Source organism: Polypterus senegalus, chromosome 16 (genome assembly GCF_016835505.1).
Source record: "Polypterus senegalus isolate Bchr_013 chromosome 16, ASM1683550v1, whole genome shotgun sequence".
Classification (NCBI taxonomy): Eukaryota; Metazoa; Chordata; class Cladistia; order Polypteriformes; family Polypteridae; genus Polypterus; species Polypterus senegalus.
In genome coordinates, this window is record NC_053169.1 from 85,708,898 (window position 1) to 85,732,070 (window position 23,173).

The window sequence follows — 23,173 nt, forward strand, 5'->3', positions numbered from 1 at the left end:
TGAAGAATAATTTTTTATTCTATAAAGATTCTTTGTTTGCTCTTTTTGTCATACAAGACAAAGGCTGATGGTAACCCTTCCAGTTGTGTGCTTTTTTGCAACAGTTTTTCAGATTTAATTGTATATTGGACACTTACTGATTTTGAGGGCCTGCTCTACAACCTAAGAAGTCTCATTTTGGGATTTTGTTTAAAGGAACAAATATCACAAGATATCTTTGTGTGTAATTGAGGATTTGAAATAATCTTTGAAAACACAGAAATGTACACCAAAACAAAAACTTATAACTTGAGAAAAGCAGACTTTATGGGGATGAAGTATCTACAAAATATCAAATGGGAAAGCAAAAACTCAGCAACTATAAATAACAGCTGGTGTCACTTCAATGAAAGAAAAATACTAAAAAAAAAAAATCAGCCAAAATGGATAAATAGGAGAATTATTAAAAAAGTAAAACTGAAAATATCACTGTACAAGAAAATTTAAAAAGACATATTTCTGAAATAGAGGAATACCAGAAACTCCAGCAACATATCAAAAAAGCATTCAAAGCATCAAAAGAGAAACTGAAATAAAAATTACTAGAGAATCCAAAATGAAAAGCCAGTAATTTTTCAGTACTACTCAAGTAAAAAGACTATAAAATAGAATTTAAGAACCCTTAGGGGAACAAATGGAGAAATCATTGAAAATGAGAAGGAAATAACAAATGAACGGAGCAAATATTTCACCCAAGTATTTATAAAGGAAGAAACACATGGAATGCCTTATGTAGAAGTACAACTCTGAGTTCATAGATTTTATTTAGATGTGCTTCAAGCCCTCAATACACTGAAGGCCAATAAACACCTGGAGCTGGTGGGATCTCACCAACTGTTCTGAAAGAAATGAAAGACATCATCTATAAACCCTTATTAGGCATAGGTCAGCATTTACTTCAGAAAGGAGAAGTACCTGAAGACTGGAATGTTGCAAATGTGACTCCAGTCTTCAAAGAGAGAGACAAAATGGATCGTAGCAATTTATAGACTAATTAGTCTTACTTCAGTGACATGAAAAATAATGGAAACTATAACACGAAATAAATTAGAATATCACCTAAACAAAACTAATATTCTAAATAGCAGACATCATGGGTTTATGAGAGGAAGGTCCTGCCAAACCAATCATTTACATTTTTTTAAAGCAAATAGAATAGCTGACAAAAACAAAGCATACAACATGATTTACTTAGACTTTCAAGAAGCATTTCACACAGTCCCATGTCAAAGTTTCATTCTCAAACTAGAAGCTGTAGGCATCAGAGGTAACCTACAAAACTGGATTTCTAGTTGGTTAACCAGCAAGACACAAAGCGCACAGATAAGAGAAGAATGGAGACATCAGTGGAGTCGCTGAGGGGCTTATTCTTGGACCACTACTTTCTTTTTTTTTATTTATATTGAAAATATAAATTCTGGTATAGTTAGTAAACTTGTGAAATTTGCAGATGACATTAAACTCGGAGGGATGGCAGAGACGTATTTAAACTTATAATATTAATATGCATCACAAAAGAATGGATCAGATACTATTAAATTATAAGAAATAATGTTCATTGAAATGTGAAGACGCTTCTAGCAACAACACTGCTAAATACACCAGAATATGGCAAGATAAACAGTTTATTGTCAGCATTTTAAAATACTACAGATTTTAAAATATTTAAACAGTAGCAACATTTCAGATCTTTACATGACATTAAGTAACTGTTTGGAAAAATAAGTCTCTGAATGCTAGGTAAACTAAATAAATAAATGCTAGGTGAGCCCCTAAATCTTTACCTAATTTTACAATTTAAGATCTTATCAGTGGCCCTCAGTAAGTTATTGAAACTGCTGCTGAATTAGCATGGCAATCGATTTTCTTTCTCTAGTCTATTTCTAAAATGTAATAACTTACAATAGCGTAAATGTAATAAAGGTAACAGATCACAATTCAGCATGAAATATGAAAAGGACTTGGATGTCTATAGTACTGGAATGACTGTGAAATGACTTTAAGGTCATGGACCCTACTGGAATTTAAAATGACACCATTACTTGAGAAATTTAGAATTGGTGTCTATCACTTTGAACACACAATGTTTGAATGTTTTTACTGTTACTAAAAAGGGATTTAAAAACAGATGTCATATAATATTATTTGTGTTTTCTTTCTTTTCAAAAACTGTGAATGAAGCACCGATTTTAAAAACAAAACTGGTACTATGTGAATATGTAATATAGAATGCATTGGGAAAAAATCCTACAGTTCTTATTAAAAGGAATTCATAGACGTGCTTGCATTTGTAATGTTAAATTAATTACTTTCAAGAAACAAATGATTCAGAAGTAAGCTATTCACTGGCAGACTCCCAAAGCATCCCTTTAGATAAAATATGTGAAACCAGAATAAACAGTTAAAAAAGTGTAAATAAAATATTACAAAAATATGATTGCTATATAAAAGGAAAAAAATATGTTGTGTTTAATAGTTGGTCTTCAATTTCTGTCATAAGGGAATTTTGAGGGTTATATTTTTTAATTTTAATTTTTTTATTTTTTTTGCTTCAAATAACACTGAGACCTCGTTTACTTGAACCCTATGCTGTAAACTGATCCATAAATCAAGGATTCATCTGCACATGTTAATAACGGATTGCACTGATGTACAACAAATTCTCAAACCAAGACAAAACAAAGTGATTGCACTGTTTAGCGCTCATGTATTTTCAAAGTACAGGACTCAGCATACTAAAACATCTGTCTAATGCACAGAACATGCACTCACATAAAATGATTTAATAAAGCAGCAAGAGCTACTTCTTACTACAGTGGAGTCAAAGTCACTCTAAATCACAATGTAGCTCACGTTTGTAAATTAACTTATTTTACTTTCCTCTCTTTGTAAAACTCCTAACATATACAGTATATTTGATCAATTTTATTTATAGAAGACTAATAAATGTGGTTTTAGAGCTCTGAGGCCTAAATTTGCCATAAATTCTGTCAAAGTACTAATTCTCATATAATTATTCTGACTGTTGTTCTTTCATGCAAACTGTTTTTGAAGGGAGAACATTTATTAAACAAAGCCACATCATTCACTTGCAAATAATTTTTTGTCTATGGTAATGTGGCATTTTAATTTGCTCAGTTTGCTGTATGAATATGAATTAAAACCATCATCTTTGGTTGTTCATCAGTACAAAAAAGGGTCTAAAATTAATCTCTTGTTCTTTTTTGCACAATACATCTATTAAACGACTGTCACTAATTTCATAAACCTCAATTAAAAAATACCACCTATTAGCATTGATATAAAAATTACAATAGATGTCTTTCAATAAGTCTCAACATAGCAAAAGACAACACATATTTGATTATTTGCAGTATTCTTTGGCTTTTAAAAGAGGCACAAGCTAATTTTAATCAAGACAATATTCTGAAACAACAAATAAATACATCATTTTCCATTGTTTATAGCTGTCACTATTTTAACCTTGAATAAAATGCATTATAGAAAATCTAACAATTATTTCTTATATACATAAAAAATTCCACGTCCCAAGAGCCAGCTTCTGTAGCCGAGGATCGGACCGCCAAGGTCCCTGCCTTCGGCCACCACCCAACTCACACTGCACCTGACCTCCTTGGCCCCTTCCTACAGGTGGTGAGCCCACGTTGTCTCTTCGGGCTGTACCTTAACCAAGCCCCATAGGTGCAGGCCCGGCCACCAGGTGCTCACCATTGAGCACCACCTCCAGGACTGGCTCCACAGGGGGGCCCTGGTGACCCGCGTCCGGGCGAGGGAAAACGTTGTCCAAGGTTTTTGTTCTTCATATGTGGTTTGGCTGAACCGCTCTTTGTCTCATCCCTCACCTAGGACCAGTTTGCCTTGGGTGACCCTACCAGGGGCATAAAGCCCCGGACAACAGAGCTTCTAGGATCATTGGGACATGCAAACCCCTCTACCACGATAAGGTGGCGGTTCAAGGAGGAGCTCTCAATTTACCAGTCGACTATGGTCATGAGCTATGGGTAGTAACCAAAAGAACGAGATCGCGAATACAAGCGGCTGAAATGAGTTTCCTCCGCAGGGTGTCTGGGCTTTCCCTTAAAGATAGGGTAAGAAGCTCAGTCATCCGGGAGGGGCTTAGAGTAGAACCGCTGCTGCTCCTCCGCTTCAAGAGAAGTCAGGTGAGGTGGCTCGAGCATCTGATCAGGATGCCTCCTGGACACCTCCCTGGCGTGGTGTTCCGGGCACATCCAACCCCGGCCCCTGGGAAGACCCAAGAAATTATGTCTCCCAGCTGGACTGGAAACGCCTCGCGATTCCCCCGGAAGAGCTAGAAGTGGCCGGGGAGAGGGAAGTCTGGGCATCTCTGCTCAAGCGGCTGCCCCCGCGACCCAACCTCGGATAGGCGGAAGAGGATGGATGGATGGAAGGATGAATAAAAACACAGCTCCGTTTGTTTACTGGTAATATCTCTGTATTTGTGGGAAATAATGTCAATATATACTAAAAGTGGTGCGTCATATACCTGGTACATATTAGTACTGTTAAGATAATCATTAAACTGAAAAATGCACAGCAGAGTATTAGCCACTGTACAGTATGGAGACTAAGCATATAATAAGGATGTGTCCCATTCTTGTGCACAGATCTGGCATGCAAGCCCAAGTATATGACTGTACTAAGGTTTTGTCCAATTATACTATGTATTACAGGTCTAACTTGCACTTTCTAGGAACAACTAAAGCTGCATAGTAACAGATGTGCTCAGCAGCAGGTTATGCAAGCAACAAAATAGTGAATGCAGAGGTAAATATTTAGGCATTTTTAATACCTAAATAGTTGTGGCTCTGAAAAGACATATTTGCCTTTGCTTAATAATGAACCATTCCCCACTATTCTCTTCTGTCTTTTCCGATTCTTCTGTGCTGTCAATCTGTGCCACCACCACCTGATTAAGGCACCATGCAGCCCCCTTAGATGACGGAATGAAGACAGCTGTCTCATCAATCAATGAGGCCAACTTCTTCAGAATCTTATCATGGTAAGCATGAAAACAAAGAGGACTGATTTAGGAACATTCATTTTAGGTAGAATACCCATTGAGGGCTTGGTGGTCTTTTGGCCTTGGAACACTTGTAGATTTTGATTTTTTCTCCAGTCTAACTGAAGTTTTTTTTTTGATCTTAACTTGTTTTGTTGTTACTGATTCTTTAATATCATTGCATTATTAGGGGGGCAAGCCCCCCTGGCGCCTTCCGCGCCCAACCCCGAGTTGCAGCCAGAATATTAGTAAAATCTGTAAATGTACAAAAGAAAAAATATTATTTATTGGGAGTCAAAAATCATGAAATTCTATAATTATGTAAAAAAATTTATTATTTAACAGAGTAAAAATCATGAAATGAGAAAAAAAATATTTACCATTAAACTGAGGTCCACTATGCTCGATGCACGACTTTCGTGATATTTTAGTTTATAATTTAAAAGAAATAACAATCTGAAAATCTAACAACATCACATTAAAGTTCGATAAATTCTGAAAAGAATGATACCAAACATATATATACGTAGGTTTTAAAATATGCCCGATTTAAAGCGTGACAAAAAAGTTGCATAAAATCATTGCACTTTTAAGCTTAGGATTTTTTTTTATATATCTATATATATATCTATATATCTATCTATCTATATATATATATATATATATCTATATCTATCTATCTATATATATATATATATATATATCTATATCTATATATATATATCTATATCTATATCTATATATATATATCTATATATATATATATATATATATAAATAAATGTATGTATAAATATATATAGTACATGGGTGGCACAGTGGTAGCGCTGCTGTCTCGCAGTTAGGGGACCCAGGTTCGCTTCCCGGGTCCTCCCTGCGTGGAGTTTGCATGTTCTCTCCATGTCTGCGTGGGTTTCCTCAACACAGTCCAAAGACATGCAGGTTAGTTGCATTGCCGATTCTAAATTGTCCCTAGTGTGTGCTTGGTGTGTGTGTGTGTGTGTGCATGCCCTGTCATGGGCTGGCGCCCTGCCCAGAGTTTGTTTCCTACCTTGTGCCAAGTGTTGGCTGGGATTGGCTCCAGCAGACCCCCATGACCCTGTAGTTAGTATATAGCGGGTTGGATAATGGATGGATGTTGTAAGAACATGTGCTATACAAAAATGTTGTTGTATTGCATTGCAAAAATCAGAATTCTTAAGAGGAATCCATGGCTTAGTGCTGTAATGCAATTGTATGGATGTTGATGACCCAAACATTAAATAGTGTGAAAAAGCCTAAATTAATTGCAAATGGTTGAATTATTGCTTGATTTACTTTAGTTCAAATAATTGTTAAACATTGTCACATACGTGTTACATGCTTGAAAATAGGTGTTTCTCAGCCAGCCAGGGGGTGGGCTGTCCTCTGATACTTTCTCTTGTTTTCCCTCTGCAGACCCTCAGAAAAGCCTGCCTCCTAACAAGGTCACATGCAGCTCCCAAGATTGCACATTCTGATGACGTCACTTCTGGTTCCAATTCTGGTCCCCACAAGATCCCTCCTCTTCCCGTTTCCTCAATATAAATCCAACATCTTATCTTTGTCTAACATTTCCGTTTTGAACTCCATTCTGGAAAGATGTTATTTGTGTTTGCTTATTTCCAAGCATACAGTGTGGAATTCCCAAAACATTTACTCTCTCTCTCTCTCTAATATTATTACAATATATAATTGTGTAATCCAAAGCAACAGGCTGGTTCAAAAATGATAGATGAATGCAAAATATGGTGCATACCAAAAATACATAACTAGAGTTTAAAAGGAAACTATTATGACAAATAGATAATTATCTAATCAAAAATTATATTGTTAATAGCAGCCAGCATGGGTTTATGAGAGGAATGCCCTGCCAAAACAATCTTTTAGATTTTTTGAAGCAACTGGAACAGATGACAAAAACAAAGTATATTATATAATTCACTCAGACTTTCAAAAAGCTGTTGACACAGTAATTCCACACCAATGATTAATTCTGAAACTAGAAGCTGTAGGTATCAGAGATAACCTACAAAACTAGATCTCTAGCTGGTTACCCGGCAGGAGACAGAGTACAGACAGTAGGAGAATGAGGACATCAGTAGAGTTCCTCAGGAGTCTGTCCAGGGACCGTTACCTTTTCTGATTTATATTAGACAGACAGACAGATGGACAGATACTTTATTAATCCCAAGGGGAAATTCACATACTCCAGCAGCAGCATACTGATAAAAACAATATTAAATTAAAGAGTGATAAAAATGCAGGTAAAAACAGACAATAACTTTGTATAATGTTAACGTTTACCCACGCTAGGAGTGGAATTGAAGAGTCGCATAGTGTGGGGGAGGAACGATCTCCTCAATCTGTCAGTGGAGCAGGACAGTGACAGCAGTCTGTTGCTGAAGCTGCTCCTCTGTCTGGAGATGATCCTGTTCAGTGGATGCAGTGGATTCTCCATGATTGACAGGAGTCTGCTCAGCGCCCGTCGCTCTGCCACAGATGTCAAACTGTCCAGCTCCATGCCTACAATAGAGCCTGCCTTCCTCACCAGTTTGTCCAGGCGTGAGGCATCCCTCTTCTTTATGCTGCCTCCTAGGCACACCACCGCGGTTTGCTGCTGAGGTCTGTCTGTAAGATACTCCACGATCCATACTACCAGTTATGAATCTACTCCAATCTCTGTCAGCTTGTCCCTAAGGAGCAGAGGTCGGATGGTGTTGAAGGCGCTAGAGAAGTCCAAAAACCTAATTCTTACAGCACCACTGCCTTTGTCCAAGTGGGAGAGGGATCGGTGTAGTATATAGATGATGGCATCCTCCACTCCCACCTTCTCCTGGTATACGAACTGCAGAGGGTCGAGGGGGTGGTGGACCTGTGGCCTCAGGTGGTGAAGCAGCAGCCGCTCCATGGTATTCATCACATGTGATGGCAGAGTGACAGGCCGAAAGTCATTCAGCTTACTAGGACGTGATACCTTTGGGAGTGGAGTGATGCAAGATGTTTTCCAAAGCCTCGGGTCTCTCCCTTGTTCCAGACTCAGGTTGAAGATGTACTGTAGAGGACACCCCAGCTCTAGCGCACAGGCCTGTCACAGCAGTCGTGGTGATACTCCATCCGGACCCACTGCTTTGCTGGCTCGAAGTCTCCTCAGCTCTCTGCTCACCTGTGCTGCTGTAATTGTGGGTGGGGATGTCTCTCCTATGCTGGTATCACCAGAAGGATGGGTGGAGGGTGCAGTACTCCAAGGTGAGAGTGGGTTAATGTGGTCAAACCTATTAAAGAAGTTGTTCATTTGGTTTGCTCGCACCATGTCTCTGCCGATGGTGGCACCCCGCTTTGAGCTGCAGCCAGTGATGATCTTCATCCTATCCCACACTTCCTTCATGCTGTTATTCTGCAACTTCTGCTCCAGATTTCTCCTGTACTGCTCCTTCACCGCCCTGTGCTGGACTCGGAGTTCCTTCTGCACAATTATTAATTGTGACATTGATTCTTGTAGAGTTAGTAAATTTGTGAAATTCTCAGATGACACTAAAATTGGAAGGATGGCAGATGGTGACAAGGCAGCAAAAAGAATTCAAAAAGATATGGACAATGTTCAGATCTGGTTAAACACATGGAAACCGCAGTTTAATGTAGAAAAGTACAAAGTGCTGTACATGGGCAAAAGGAACATCAGTTATAAATAGATAAAAGATTTGAGACATTGTCATACTGGAAGCAACCTCTGAAAAGGTTTATGTTGACACAACATTTTCATCAACTAAGTAATGTACAGAAGCAATTAAAGAGGAAAATAAAATGTTAGGTTATATCATAATAAGTTCTGGGCATGGGACATTATGCTCAAACTATATAATGCACTTGTAAGACCACATCTGGAGTATTGTGTGCAGTTCTGGTCAACACGGTACAAGAAAGACACAGCAGCACTTGAAGTTGTGCAGAGGAGAGCAACCAAGTGCATCTCAGGACTTAAGCACATGTCCTACTGTGACAGAATCAGAGAATTAAACTTGTTTAGTCTCAAGCATGGGGACCTAATAATCCAGGGGCTTAAAATCCTTAACAGAATTGTGAAATTAAGGGGAATTGCATTTTTAACTGGAGCCAGAAAGAACTTCTTTGTTCTAGAGTCCCACAATTCTTTGCATAAAGTACCTGTCTCTGGGGTGCCAACCAAGATCCTGAGCATTGTCACACACGTGTGAATAGGAGGCAGCTAAAGGGTCTGAGTAAGTGTAATAAAACATCCAACCAGGGGGCGGCAGAGTGCTCTGACTGTCTTTCTCAGTTCCCTACAGACCTTTCCCGGGAAATCCTGCAAGGTTCTGGCACCTCAGAAGACGTCCCTTCCAAAGCCAGCCCCTTTGCTGACGTCACTTCTGGTTACGGCCATTCTGATGACATCAGTTCCTCTCCAGACCATTAAAGCCTCCATCTTGGGCTACTATAGTCAGTTCTGTTTTGGACTCTGTGATATGCACATCGTGTTTTTGATACAAAAACCCTTTTGCAGCTGAAAAAAACGATATATGGGTGGCTGCCCCAAACCTTAATTAGGAGTCCAAGACATTATAATCACAGCATGTTCCCAAACCTGACCTGACCCTACATGTATGTATTATGTTCCTTTAAACAGGATAGGAACAGACTGACCATAGTTTCTCCTCTCTTTACGAGTAATCTTGTACTAGTACTATATAGTAGGATAAGCCAATTGATTAGCTGCTGATCAAAATTGGATGATTTTCACTGAAAAAAGGTAGATCACAAAAATGATATTTCAGCCCCTGCTTTTCTAAGCTTTACAATAATTTAGTTGTAGTGCTCATCTACACAAAGTATTACAGTAGCTGAGCCACCTCACTTATTTTTTTTTATTTTGAAGCACTTCCTGCAGTGTACACAAAGAGCAGTGAGTAGAAGCTTATTTGATCAGTGAAAAGGAGGTGATTAGTATATTAGCCTTTACTTTAAAGAAAGTGGAGTAATAAACTAAAACAAAAGTCATCGGTGAAGTCGTCCTGTGCAACAAGACAAATGGTAAGAAAAGCTACTTTAAGAAGTTCAGACTTTTATTTTTTGTCCTTCAAATTACAACAGACACCACTTGAGTTTGGACAGTGTGCTTGTTTAAAATATAGCAGCTTACACTTTTAATTGTAAAATTTGAAACTGCTGCTTAGTAAACAATAGACTTTTTTTTTAAATATTAGTATTGTGTTATTATTTGTTTCCTGTGTGTCATGCAGCATAAGTTTTGATAAGAAACAAATACTACATACTGAAAATGGCAATCCATATGTTAGAACTGCACCTCAAGAATTACAACTGTCTAGTTGGTACACTGAAGAAAAAAAACCTATATAAATATAGTAAATGTATACTTTAACAGCATTGTAATTAATGATTTAAACTGATTAAAATATAAAAGTGCATGTATACTTACATTTAAGAAGTGCTTCATTGTCAATATCAAATAATTGATTTTTTGGGAATATATTATTTTGTTGTTGCAGAAATGGTAAAAACTACTGTTTTAATTAATACTTGTTTCAGATAAGTACATTACAAAAAAAAAACTAAACAGTATGACAAATTGTAATTATAAGAATCATTTTATTTTCTTTAATTCCATATGTCATTGATCAGTACATATTTTATTAAAATATGTATTTTAAAGAAATTAAATGTACTGTATTTTATGGTCACTGAACCATAAGCCTACAGAATTAAATTTTGCTAATAAAAATGAATAGTTAACAGCTGTGGACTATAGTTTAATTATAAAAATACACTTTAATATAGGATACAAAACTTGTATTTGTCTGGTTTTGCAGGAGATTAGTGTAAGACATTTTTTAAGGGGATAAAGAAAAAAAAATTGTATTAGAATCGACGGATCAAGTAACATGAAATCCATGATTGGTGTCAGCCTTAAAAATTCGGATTGGAGCAACCCTGCTATATAGCATTGCTAGCAAATCAAGAAGGTCTGCTTCATCTGTGCAGACAGTGCTATGACACACAAACTGCTGGGGATTTTTGGCAGAACAAGACTTGGTTACTCCAGTATGCCAGGAGAGGCCAGTGTTGTGGAGAACAAGCTAGATGTAATGAGAAAGGTTTGCTTAAAGAATCAATTTACTGAGGCCCAGTCAATTCAATGATCTTAAAAGAGAAAATAACACTTCCAACAAAACAGGAAAACATACTGGATTTCAATAAGGGGCTCGCAGTATCAACTGCTTGTCCAAAACACACTTTTTTTTTTTGAAATTATGACGTGGGTCAATTACTGGCACACCACACCTACTTATTCATTTTTCATATTGTAAGCATCTGGCTACTGTAATTTCAATGACAAGATGATACACAAAAATTAACAAAATTTAGGGACATTCACGTGTTTATGTGGGTATGCTTTCAAAAAAAAAGAAATTTAGGCTTTTAAGGCTGAGGGTATATTCTGATTGTAACAGTGGCTTTGCAGGTTCACAAAATGAATGTACAGACAGTGATAACAATCAATGTTTAGGTAAAAGAACAATTGTGTTCTGTATTTGCTGTCTGAATAATGATTACTGCCAATGTGAATAATGCACAATAGTCATTTAATGGGAAGAAAAGAAAATGAATAAACATATGCATACCTTAAAATCAAATATTAAGGGAATGAAATGGCTGTAATTAAATATGATTGTACACATGCTATGATTTTTGCATTCTTGATGTTGTATGTACCTAAAAATTGGATTCAAATAAGACTGCATACACAATGTAAAGATGCTGCGAGTCTGAAAAAATAATGTTAAAGAATATGGATTCACACAAGCATTTTCTATCTGTATGTAATGTGACTTTGACCCTGTCTACCTAAATGATCTGTAAAAGTTTAAATGTAATGATCATACTAGATAGATTAGAATAGTTAATGACAAGTGCTCTTATTTTGTTAATTTCTGTTTTTTTATTAAAGTTTTTTTTACTTATTAGCCTTGCATTTATTCCCAGTCAAAGCTGCTTTGGGTTGGTAATTGTGGGTGTTACCAGTTTTCCATTTAGTGGTCAGTTACACATGTCGATTAACACCTTGACTACTGTAAAACCCTTATATAATTAAGGAAGCATTGATTTATTAAAGTTACATTCTTGAAATTCATTGTGATATATTAACATTTAGTTAAAAATGGATGAAACACATCTTTGAATTGCTTATTCTTTAGTATTTATTTTGTGTGTTGTGGAAGTCAACCCCAACAAAGACAGAAAGTGACACATGTCCAAAAGCACACACTTTATTTCTTTTCCTTTTTCACAACACTCAACAAGCACAATGCACAAATCACCAAACCAATATTGCTCAGTCCCTTCTTCCTTTCTCTTTCTTTATTGCTCCCTCTTCTTCTGCTGCCGCCTATACTCCTCCCCGCAAGCATTGTCGTCCTCCTCCTCACGACTCTGGCTCACTGAATAGTATCTGCCTGCCCCTTTTATAAGGCAGCCGGAAGTACTCCAGGTGCATCTGGATCTTCTTCTGGCAGCATTTCCGAGGGTGGCAGAAGTGCTGCAGTCCAGGGCTATGCAACTGTTCAGGCGTACTCTGGCAGTGGCCATAGGCCCAAGGTGGGATAAGCTTCCAAGCCCGTGGCCCCTACGCAATCCAGGTGGGGTGCCCTCTCGTGTTCCGGAGGAGGTGTTGCCCCGAATATGTCCTCTCCCCCTGAACTTCCATTACAAGGGCATCCTGGCCGGGCAAGGTCCGGCACCGTCTGCCACAGTGTTTATTTAATGCTTAAATTATAATGATATCTTGTTTAAAAAGTGTTCATTGTTACAGTGTTAATTTAGGAAAATAACAATATATATACTTTGGAATGTTAAGAATCACATGCTGAATCATCCTATCAATTATAGCCCCAAAGTGTATTATTGTAGTCATTACTGGTAATTTTAATCAAAGTAAGAATATCAATTTAGCCATTAGGATATTTGGTGAAGTTATAGTATAAAACAAATAATTGATCACACAACTGTTGTTTTAAACCCACAAATCAATTGGCCATTACTGGGCAATTTTCTTTCTGCACTCATGTAAGTCCTCTTGTCTTTCAATATGCTATATCTATTCTAATCTGCATTTTATATAAGATTTTTTTGATGTCTTGTTGAGTTTAACTGAGATAGTTCAGCGAAAGGAAGACATTAACCGCAAACTTTATTAATGTAGTGTCTCTGGAGCAGACACCTCTCTCCATCCTGTGGTTTAGTAGTTTTATTTCTTTAATTAAAGCAATCAGCATTTCAGTTTATTTTGGTTTCTGTGAAATGTATGGAAGTAAGTTCTACTTGTCTAGTCTGCTTTATGTGGTTTGTTGTTTCCATTAGCAGGTGTGCAGGAATGTAAGAACATGGGACCAATTTCAGTTGGATAGAAACACATTTTGCATATTATAAAGCAGGCCATGACCCACCCCAAAAAATAACATATGACAATCTAGTTGTTTATTAGGAAGGATAAAGGCTAATTAAACTAAAACAAGCTAATTTATACTAAATCATCTATAGAAAGACTATAGAATAGTGATAGTGCCCACAATATGTCACAATAAAAACATAAGAGAATGTTTATTTGGTCTTAAAACACCTGGATAAAAGGATACTTAGAGAAAGGTAATTGGAACTTACATGGTCTAGGAAACTGACCTATCCATAAGGTTGATTACCCACATTCATATCACAAAAAATGCATTTTCTTTTCACACCTGTCTTACTTTTCCTTACCAGTGACAATTCATGCCAACTTGTGTTATGATCTGAGATTCTATGTGCATATATCCCTGCAGCAGTTTTAAATCCCCTCCTCAGATTGCTCCTGTGGTCAGGGGAAGCCCACTTAATCTAAGATTTCTGCAGTCTAGCTGTCTGTTTTCTGGAACTGCATTTAAACAGCTGTAGGGGTGTGGAGCATATCACTGCATTTTAATGAACACATACATGTATAATATGTAATAACCATTATAAATTAAGTGTTTTATTTTACACCAAGTACCATTAAAAGGCATTTCATTTATAGTTCAATATGAATTTTTTGATAGGTCCAGTATCAAACAGTGACATCAGAATCTGGAAATTAATTCACAAAACGGGGTTTAGAAGCAAGGATTTTTAGTTTCAATGCTACACTGCGGCACGACAGCGCAGTGGGTAGCACTTCTGCCTTGCAGTTAGGAGACCTAGGTTCGCTTCCCGGGTCCTCCCTGCATGGAGTTTGCATGTTCTCCCCGTGTCTGCCCCCTGGTTACTGCGTGGGTTTCCTCCGGGTTCTCCGGTTTACCTCCCACAGTCCAAAGACATGCAGGTTAGGTGCATTGGCGATCCTAAATTGTCCCTGGTGTGTGCTTGGTGTGTGTATGCCCTGTGGTGGGTTGGCACCCTGCCCGGGTTTGTTTCCTGCCTTGCACCCTGTGTTGGCTGGGATTGGCTCCAGCAGACCCCCCGTGACCCTGTAGTTAGGATATAGCGGGTTGGCTAATGGATGGATGGATGTTACACTGCTTGACAAGATAAGAACAGGCTTTGATGACCCTCTGTCTTTTGGCACACTCACACATACCCCTCCATACTAACTCACTCACTCACTACAGGTTAATTTAGAATCGCCAGTTAATCTAAAATGCATCTCAATGGAATGTGCAAGCAATATGGGAAAAAATGCAAATCTTATACATACAGTGACCGGGTCAAAAATCAAACTTATATCCAAAGAGCTGTGAGGTAGCATTGCTAAATACTGTGTAACATTGTGCTGTTCCACACTAGATTATCTATTTCTAAGTTCTAATTGTGTTTTCATCCACATATCTAAGACTTAAGGGAAAGATCCACTATTCCTCAAACTAAAAAAGCAAAGTAGTTAAACCCACAAACCAGAAAGCATTTTCACTGTTACAGTGAAAAGGTGCATACATCTTTAGAAATAAATTACAGTCAAACATAACTGCTTTTTCAGAGATGACAGCAATTGGAGGGAAAAAAAAAATTGTTAAGAGTTTAAAATGTAATTTGTTCTGTTTTATTAACACCACACGTAATATCAAAAAGAAAACCCAGGCTAATCAAAAAATGCCTGATATACTTCACACAATTCTCAAAAAAGACAGTGATGACCATTTCCACTGATTTACTTGTTCCTTTTGTATGTTTTCCTACAATGCGACAATTCCTGTCTGGTTTTACATGATAAAGAATTAAGTCGCTTCATCGTTCATTAACATATCACAAAGCACAAAAGGATTACTACATCAGACAGCAGCTGTGTGGAATCAAAGGTATGATGCAAAAAAGTCTTTTTTAACAGCTTCTTACTCTGTAAAGCACTAAAAACACAGTATATTTATCTGACATGTTAAATATATTTTCTAAAACAAATCCTTATATTAAACAATGCAAGAAAGAAAAGAGCTGTGATAAAACCACAACAGAAGAGTACTGGTGAAAAAATGGAATTTACTGCAACGTTAATACTTAAACAACTAATGGACCACTGAATTATTTTAAAGATCAAGAATGTATGACTTTTAAATCAAATGCAAGAAAAATAGTTAATTTGTTCCAATTAAAAGTAAGTTGAACTTATTTAAAAATATTGAAAGCCAACATCCATTCAAAAGACAGAAACTATATGACAGAAGGTAATTTTCCTTGTTAATGGTTTCTGAATAATCATGACAGTCCCATTATGTTTTTGTGTGTCTTTCTCAAAATAGATTTTACAAAAGAATTCTATAGTATATCTGTATTTCAGTGCATAATGAATATGAAACCAGAGGGCAATTAATAAATGGATTAACAAAAGCACCTTACCAAATTTCACTGCAAAGACGACCTGGTTGACATTAGGCTGGAAGTATGCTCACTGAAAAGCTGTCCTCTTCACCATTATAAATAATTCTTGGTGTGAAGAGGAGCCTTACGCGATTATCTAATTCCCCAAAATTAAGTGCTTATACCAGCAAGTGAGCAAACCTCTGTTATACAGGATATACTAACAGATGTAATTAAATAGACAACACCACGCAGACCAACTCAAAATAGCAATCAAAAGGAGAAAAACAAAATTCAGAAGAATATCTATCACATAAGAAAGCTACTAAAAGAGATAGATGTTTTATGACATTCATTCTTTATCACTATGATTACATCAGGATAAATAGTATCACCTGGTGTCATCATATTCTTCACAGGACACTGAAGACTAGAGGCTTGAAACAAGAGAGGAACAAATTCTACAGCATGACAATGGATCCTTATCTAAACACAAGGTTTGCTTTTTCCACATTTCTTAAAGTCAAAATCTGTCAAAACCCCATTCTGTCATCTACAATAATTCCTCACATCATCTAGCTACACTTGCATTTCTCTTAGTGGCATCAACACCCTCACCTTCCCCACCCACACATCCACACACTCTATACACATGCTTAATTTTTAAACGTGGTCAATTATCTTACATTTCTTCTACAACTAGAAAGAAAATGAGTCTACAACTCAATGTATAGGAGTTTCTCAATGCATTTTTCCCAACCAAGCATATCTAAGAATTAAAGTTTTCAGAACTAGATGTAACATTGAATACAGATTGGATTTTTTCAGTTTAACCCAAAGCCAAAACTGTAATCCAAACCAAGTCCCCTAATACTTTAAACATGCTTTTCACAAACACAATGAACCTTTAATTCATCCATATATGAGGAAGACCAAAATTGACACAGAAAAAATGACAACATGTAATAAAATAAACAACAAATAAGAAAATGAATGCTTGGTTTTATATTTAAGTGTATTTAGAAATTTAGTTAACTGTTTTGAAAGTTGGAGCATTTAAAAATTTTCTAATGATTTCTTTAAAATGTTATCATATTTATTAAATACATTTTTTGTTACTGTGAGTTATATCCGAAAATAGCAGGGATAATAGAATGTAATTACATTTGTAATTAAAGTAAATAAAGTTCATATTTTTGAACAGCACTTTACAATATCACACAGTTGAAAATGAAGCCCAAATAGGCTTGAGGGTGCTAAACAGCTTTCAAAGACAGTAGAGTTCAACTCAAGTGATAAAAAAAAAACAAACAAAAAAAAAAAAAACTGATTGTGAAAGGTTTATAGTTAACTGGATTTGAAATTTCTTAAAAATAACATTTTTGAAAGAAGTACATAAAGGAGAATTAAAATCTCTACTGAAATTTAAAGGTAAAACTGCTGGCAGCAACCACCCATGAAAGATAGTTGGTCACTGTGCCAATAAATTACAATGTCACAGAAATACTGAATAATTTTCATCTGTAGAGGATACATTTATGAGGTTATTGTTAGTGCAACGGATATCCTGAGTACACTTTTATTCACTGTATGCATAACATATCACTGAAATGCAACTGGAAACTTGCTGCCTTTTCATTCATTTCTTCCTAAGTTTCTAGAATTTCTTACTTTATCAGTACAAACATCTTGTAACTTACCCACTATGATTTTAAGGAGGACGGAAAGTGAGCTGCTGGGACGGAGATTAACACAGACACAATCTGAATCAGTGTTGGAAGTGAAGAGAATTTTAACTCTGTTAATTATCAGTTTTGCCTTTGGCAAAGCCAGTAATTCATTAAATAATTCGCTTAGGCTACCATTTTATTTACCTTACTTTTCTCTGTAGGAGGTGGTCCCCAGCAGTTAAACTTACATCAAGGCAACTAAAGCACACTTGTTTTAAGAAACAGAATAATCAAATTATTGAAAAGACAAGGATTACAGAAATATGATAACTGCATATACATTATATCAAAACAGAAGACAGGACACAAAACAGACAAGACGGACAGACATATAACACAGAAGAAGCTGGCTATTCTAATTTGTCTTTGCACAGATAAACAGTTTTACACCAAATCTTTAAGGATGTCCGATGTTGTGTGTAGTTGTTTTTTGTTGTTGTTCTGGGTTCAAATGGGGGACATTTCTTGTGTTAAGAGTGTGTCCCTGCTCTTTGCCATGTGGTCATTTATTTATGGTGTACTATGGTTTTCTCAGATGATTGTTGGGCTCTTTGCTGTTCCCTCTGCAATTTCACAGGAAAAAACATTACTCTTTGTGCCACAAGATTGAAGATGCTGAAGTTCCATTCTTGAAATAATGGCTGTGACTTAGTTTTCTCAGACTGGGCTCAGTCACTGGGACAGAGCTTGGCAGAGTGCAGCAGGCGTGGCAAACTGGAGCTTGGCTTTCAGGTTCACAAAGTTAAGAGATTGTTACCTTTCAGCCCCCAAAAAAGACAGCAACTCAACAGCTTTTAGATTTCAGAGAGTGAGGTAAGAGATGAGCATAGCTAATTTTGAAGGAAGGTGTAACCTCTGGCGATTGGATCAAGGTCACTTCCAATAACTCAGCCTGTGCCTGCTCGTAGGAGTGTTATTTTATCCATCTCATCCAGGCAGGTTCAGTTTGCACACACAAGCCTATGATAAATGTTCATTTGGTGCCCTTTGTCTGAAGTAGCCCCTGCAAAGATGTCAGCTAAGCTCCAGTTTACACATTTATTATCAGATGAAGTACTGTGCCGATTCTGGTGTGAGCTGTAATTCAGTCTCTTACTCTGAAATGCAAGTGGGGGGTGCAGCTAAATTTCTGCATCCCTGTTAAATGTGCTGTCTTAATAGTCTTTGTGTGCCACTAGAAGGCCAGCACAATGCGCAGTGCCCACATTGTCCGAGGCTTTGTGTGCCAGTAAAAACCTACAAGAATGAGCAATGCACACTTTGTCCTACAGCAGTGCACAAACCTCTGCCAGCAATTCCCTGTTTCCCTGTTTGAATCAGTTATCAGGCAAGTAAAAGGCACAAATCTACAAAAGGTATAAGACAAATTAGCATCTCTTAAGCAAGATCAGAAACAGTAAACTAATCCTCCCAGTTTTAATACTGAAGAGTCTGAAAAGTCACCGAAGTCTTTCAATAGGAGTTATGTCAAAAGACTTCATGTACAGTGCACTTTACTTGAGGTAACCTCATAAAAGCTGAACTTTCTTGACAAATTTTTTTGAAGAATAAGTGTGCCAAATTGAAACAGGATCAATCAAGTGGGAACCAAGTTATTTTATCTGGAGTGACATACAACCAGACAGACATGATGAGGATAGTAGGTACTTTTCACATTATGTGCAAACGCACCTTAAAATGGGTAAAATAATGACACAGTACGCACATACAGAGGATTTCTGGTTGGCACTGGATAAAAAGGGGAGAAGGAGCAGTTAACAGAGTAGAATTTATTACGGTAAGAGTACCCTGGACACAAATCATGAAGGTTGTTTCTGCTGAGCAGCCAGGGAGCAATAGTAATCAGAGATGGCAGCAGAACTCGAAGTAATGGAAGCTCGGCAGCACCCCATGGAATGCCATTGGATGGGCGGCAGGGACACACATGGATCAGGTAGTTTTCTGAACCTGTCAGTTGATGTTTCTCTGTGCTGCGAGACCCAAATACGGTAAGCCGGGGAGACGTCTGTCTTAAAGGAATATCCTTTAAAATCCCGAGCCCTGGTGTAGTTTCCTACACGGATTTTAACCTTGTTTTAATGGAATAATTATTTATGGATTATAATCCATTAATTTTTATGGATTATTTATTTATTGGCTTTATCATTTGGTGCACTGCACTGTTTTGGACACTTTGTTTTAATTGTTTTAAATAAAAGCACTGATCACTGTTTGCACCTACCCTTTGCTGCTGCCTGTGTGTTCATTAATCTGGCTCATTTCAGTTTCAAGTCTATCGACCATCCAGGTTCAAGAGGATCCTGGAAGGAACGGGTAGTGTGAAGCCAACCCAAACTGTCACACTCCTATACTTTTTAAGGAAGTTTGAATATAATTTTACAGTCTTTATAATATTCATAACCTTAGCAAAAAATGGTTGTTCATAATTGCTGATTACGTTTAATTAACAGAACAAATATTACACCCTCTTTACTGAGGATATACTTTATTTTTGTAAGAAAATACAACTTAACAAGAAGAAAGAACAAATGAAAGAATTACCATCTAATTAAATGCAATGCCAACTGCAATTTTGCCTCATCTTAAAAGCAATACAATTTCAAAGATTTGTTTTTCCCCAAAAAAGTTTCTGTTGTGGGACAAACATTCAGGAAGCCACAGGAAATTATCATCTGCTACCATTTGTTTATGTGTATTACTGTTCTCTCTTATGCTCTAGACTTTCTGCAAGGAAAAGTAAAATTTTTATGATCCAGTACCTTTTTCTGTTACGCATATATCAGCAAAAGAAAGAGAATGACCATACAAAATGCGATACAAATTTCTTCTGATAAAAATAAATAAAAAAAATAAAATAAAAATAAGCACAATTCATTTTTACTTATTATAAAACAAACCCAAACCTGAACCGATTCTAAAGATGAATGTGAAAAATCCACGTGAACCTGGCCCAAAACCCAATGCTTTTGCAGATCTCATCCAGCGTAGCTAACATATATGGCAAGTTCATTGGTTTGCATATTTAAACTGTTGAATGGAAATAGTCTTACTTAAACACAAAGTGCTCATTCTGATACCTGTTTATTATGCTACTTTAGCACACTGCTTGTGAGAAATTTGTGTATTATCTCAGTGCGACTGTTAAACATTTTGTAATACAACAGGTGTAGTGACCTATGTTGCTTAATGCTGCTTTTTCTTTCAATTTTTAAAACAACCAGGAAACAAGTACTTGTGTTTAGACGGAATCATTTAGGTCTTAATTAGAGACTCATGCAAAATATTAAGAGGTCTCACGTGACAGAAAAAAAATGGCTGAACGTTTTTTCTACAAGCAAAGAAGGGCAGTTGAGTCAATTAGGGGATAGGGGCAGAGGCTTGAGCCACTGATGCCACCTCATTCTGTACATTTCTGAAAACATATTAAAAATATAATGCATCACGTGTTTAGTCCTTGTGACAATAATGACCCTATAAATTGTTACATGTAGTATGTCACCTTGGAGTGTGAAGCAACTTAATATAAATTTATCCTTTTTTGTTATAAATGTGCAATTATAAATACCGTGCATTCATGATGACTCTAAAATTTAGTATCAGTAGATGCTTTGATATTTTAACATTCCATGCATTTATTATTGCCTGATTAATGAAATCTCTGTAGGAAATTGATGAAAAATAACACCTGTTACCTTGAATAAATATCCTCTGCCAGTAGATCTTTCCCACATGGTTTCCTCCAAGAAATACCAAATTGGACAGTATCAACATAGCTGTAGAAATAGCTGATAGGATACCAAAAGCCCTTCGAGTCATTTCATAGGATAATATATTTTCCTGCAAATAGAGAGTAATGAATTTTGGTTGTGTTACATTTTAAATTTAAAATTATATATTTTGGTAACTGTACAATTTTCTTGACTTGCAACATTATATTTAGTGCATAATTTATATAGTTAAATTAAAACATAATAATGATTATTCACCATTTTAATTGTGCCCCAACTGTATGCTAAGAAACAAAAAGGGTAAAGTGTGCTTCAATATACTGTACTACTACAGTATAATACAGGGTGAGCTAAAAAGTACTACATTTTAAACATTTATTTTATGAAAATGCTACAATAAAAAATATATTTCATTATTACGCAAGAAGGGGTGTACAAAATAATTTTTTTCACCATTTTAAAAATGATGTCTTCAAGGTGGTGGCCGTCATTAGCGATACACTCCGAGACGATTTCTGAACGCTCACATGACTTGTTGAGCCATTTCAAGGGGAATAGCGTCCTTGAGGACTTCGAGGTTTTGAGGTCGGTGTGTGTATACCTTCAATCTGAGATAGTTCCACAAGAAGAAATCACACAGAGCGAAAATCAGGCGAACCTGAAGGACACCCAACATCGCTGCACAGAGAGATCAGCTTCACTGGAAACATCTTCTGCAAAACTTGCATGAATCTAATGCACCGTATAAGCTGCTGCTCCATCCTGTTGAAACCAGGCATTCACCACATTCACTTCTTCCAGTTGGGGCTGAAAAAAGTTCTCTAGCATTTCAATGAAACATTCTAAAGTGATGGTGACTGTTGCTCCCCCATTCTCAAAAAAGTAAGGGTCTACAAATGTCAAATTCTGCAATGGCGCACCAAACTGTAACACGCTCACTGTGCCAGGGTCTCTGATGAAGTTCAAGAGGGTTGGTTTCTGCTCAATAGCGAATGTTTTGCTTATTTACGCAACAATTCAAATGGAAATGTGCCTCATCTCTGCACATGACAATGGCATCTCAATGAACAATTTGCAGAATGTTTGCATACAACTTTACAGCTCTCCCAGTCTTTCTTAGGGAGTCCCTGCACTACCATCATTTTGTATGGATGGGAATTAAGGTCCTTATGCCAAATCCTTCTTAAAGACGTGTTGAAAATGCTTAATGAAGAAGCATGTTTGTGCGCTGAATGTCTAGGAGACTGCAAAATTGATGCCCTTACAGTTTGGATTTTTTCAGGCATTTACAGTCCTAAGATGGCCTGGAGATTTTCTGTTCAATGTTGTACCCGTCTGTCTACATTTAGCCACCCACTGAAGAATTGTTTTCTGATTTGGGATGTCATCGTTAGGAGGAAAGCTGAAGTGCGTTCGGATGGCATGGTATGTAGTAATGATGGGTTCGTTATTTTTGAAAAACGCATTGATAGCTAAAGCATGGTGCACACCAGACCAAGGCATGTTGCTGGCTGAAAACTTCAAGGAATCACATATCAAAGGACCCCCACCCCAAGCCACCCAGCTGCTTCTATCTCACACAATCATCTTGAGAAACATGGCACTTCATTTTGGCTCACCCTGTTCAAAGAACAGCCAGCTAACAGTTAACTGAAAAACTAATCAACTATATTAAAAAAATGACACTCAAACAGAGCAGGCAGACAGTAAGTGTGAACAGCTTGATAGCCACCCACCTCTCAGTGAAAACACTTGACAATGTAAAATAAAGTGCATAACACAAGG

The 23,173-nt window shown here is 36.9% G+C and overlaps 1 protein-coding gene across 3 annotated transcripts in view; it reads right to left on the minus strand.

The window, feature by feature from the left end:
• hhat (hedgehog acyltransferase) overlaps positions 1-23,173 on the minus strand; it is a 287,098-nt gene that overhangs the window by 63,771 nt on the left and 200,154 nt on the right. For all 3 annotated transcript variants that reach the window (XM_039738569.1, XM_039738567.1, XM_039738568.1), the window contains one exon: positions 21,353-21,497. In XM_039738569.1, the coding sequence (XP_039594503.1) occupies positions 21,353-21,497 (145 nt within the window). The remainder of the gene's footprint in view (positions 1-21,352; positions 21,498-23,173) is intronic.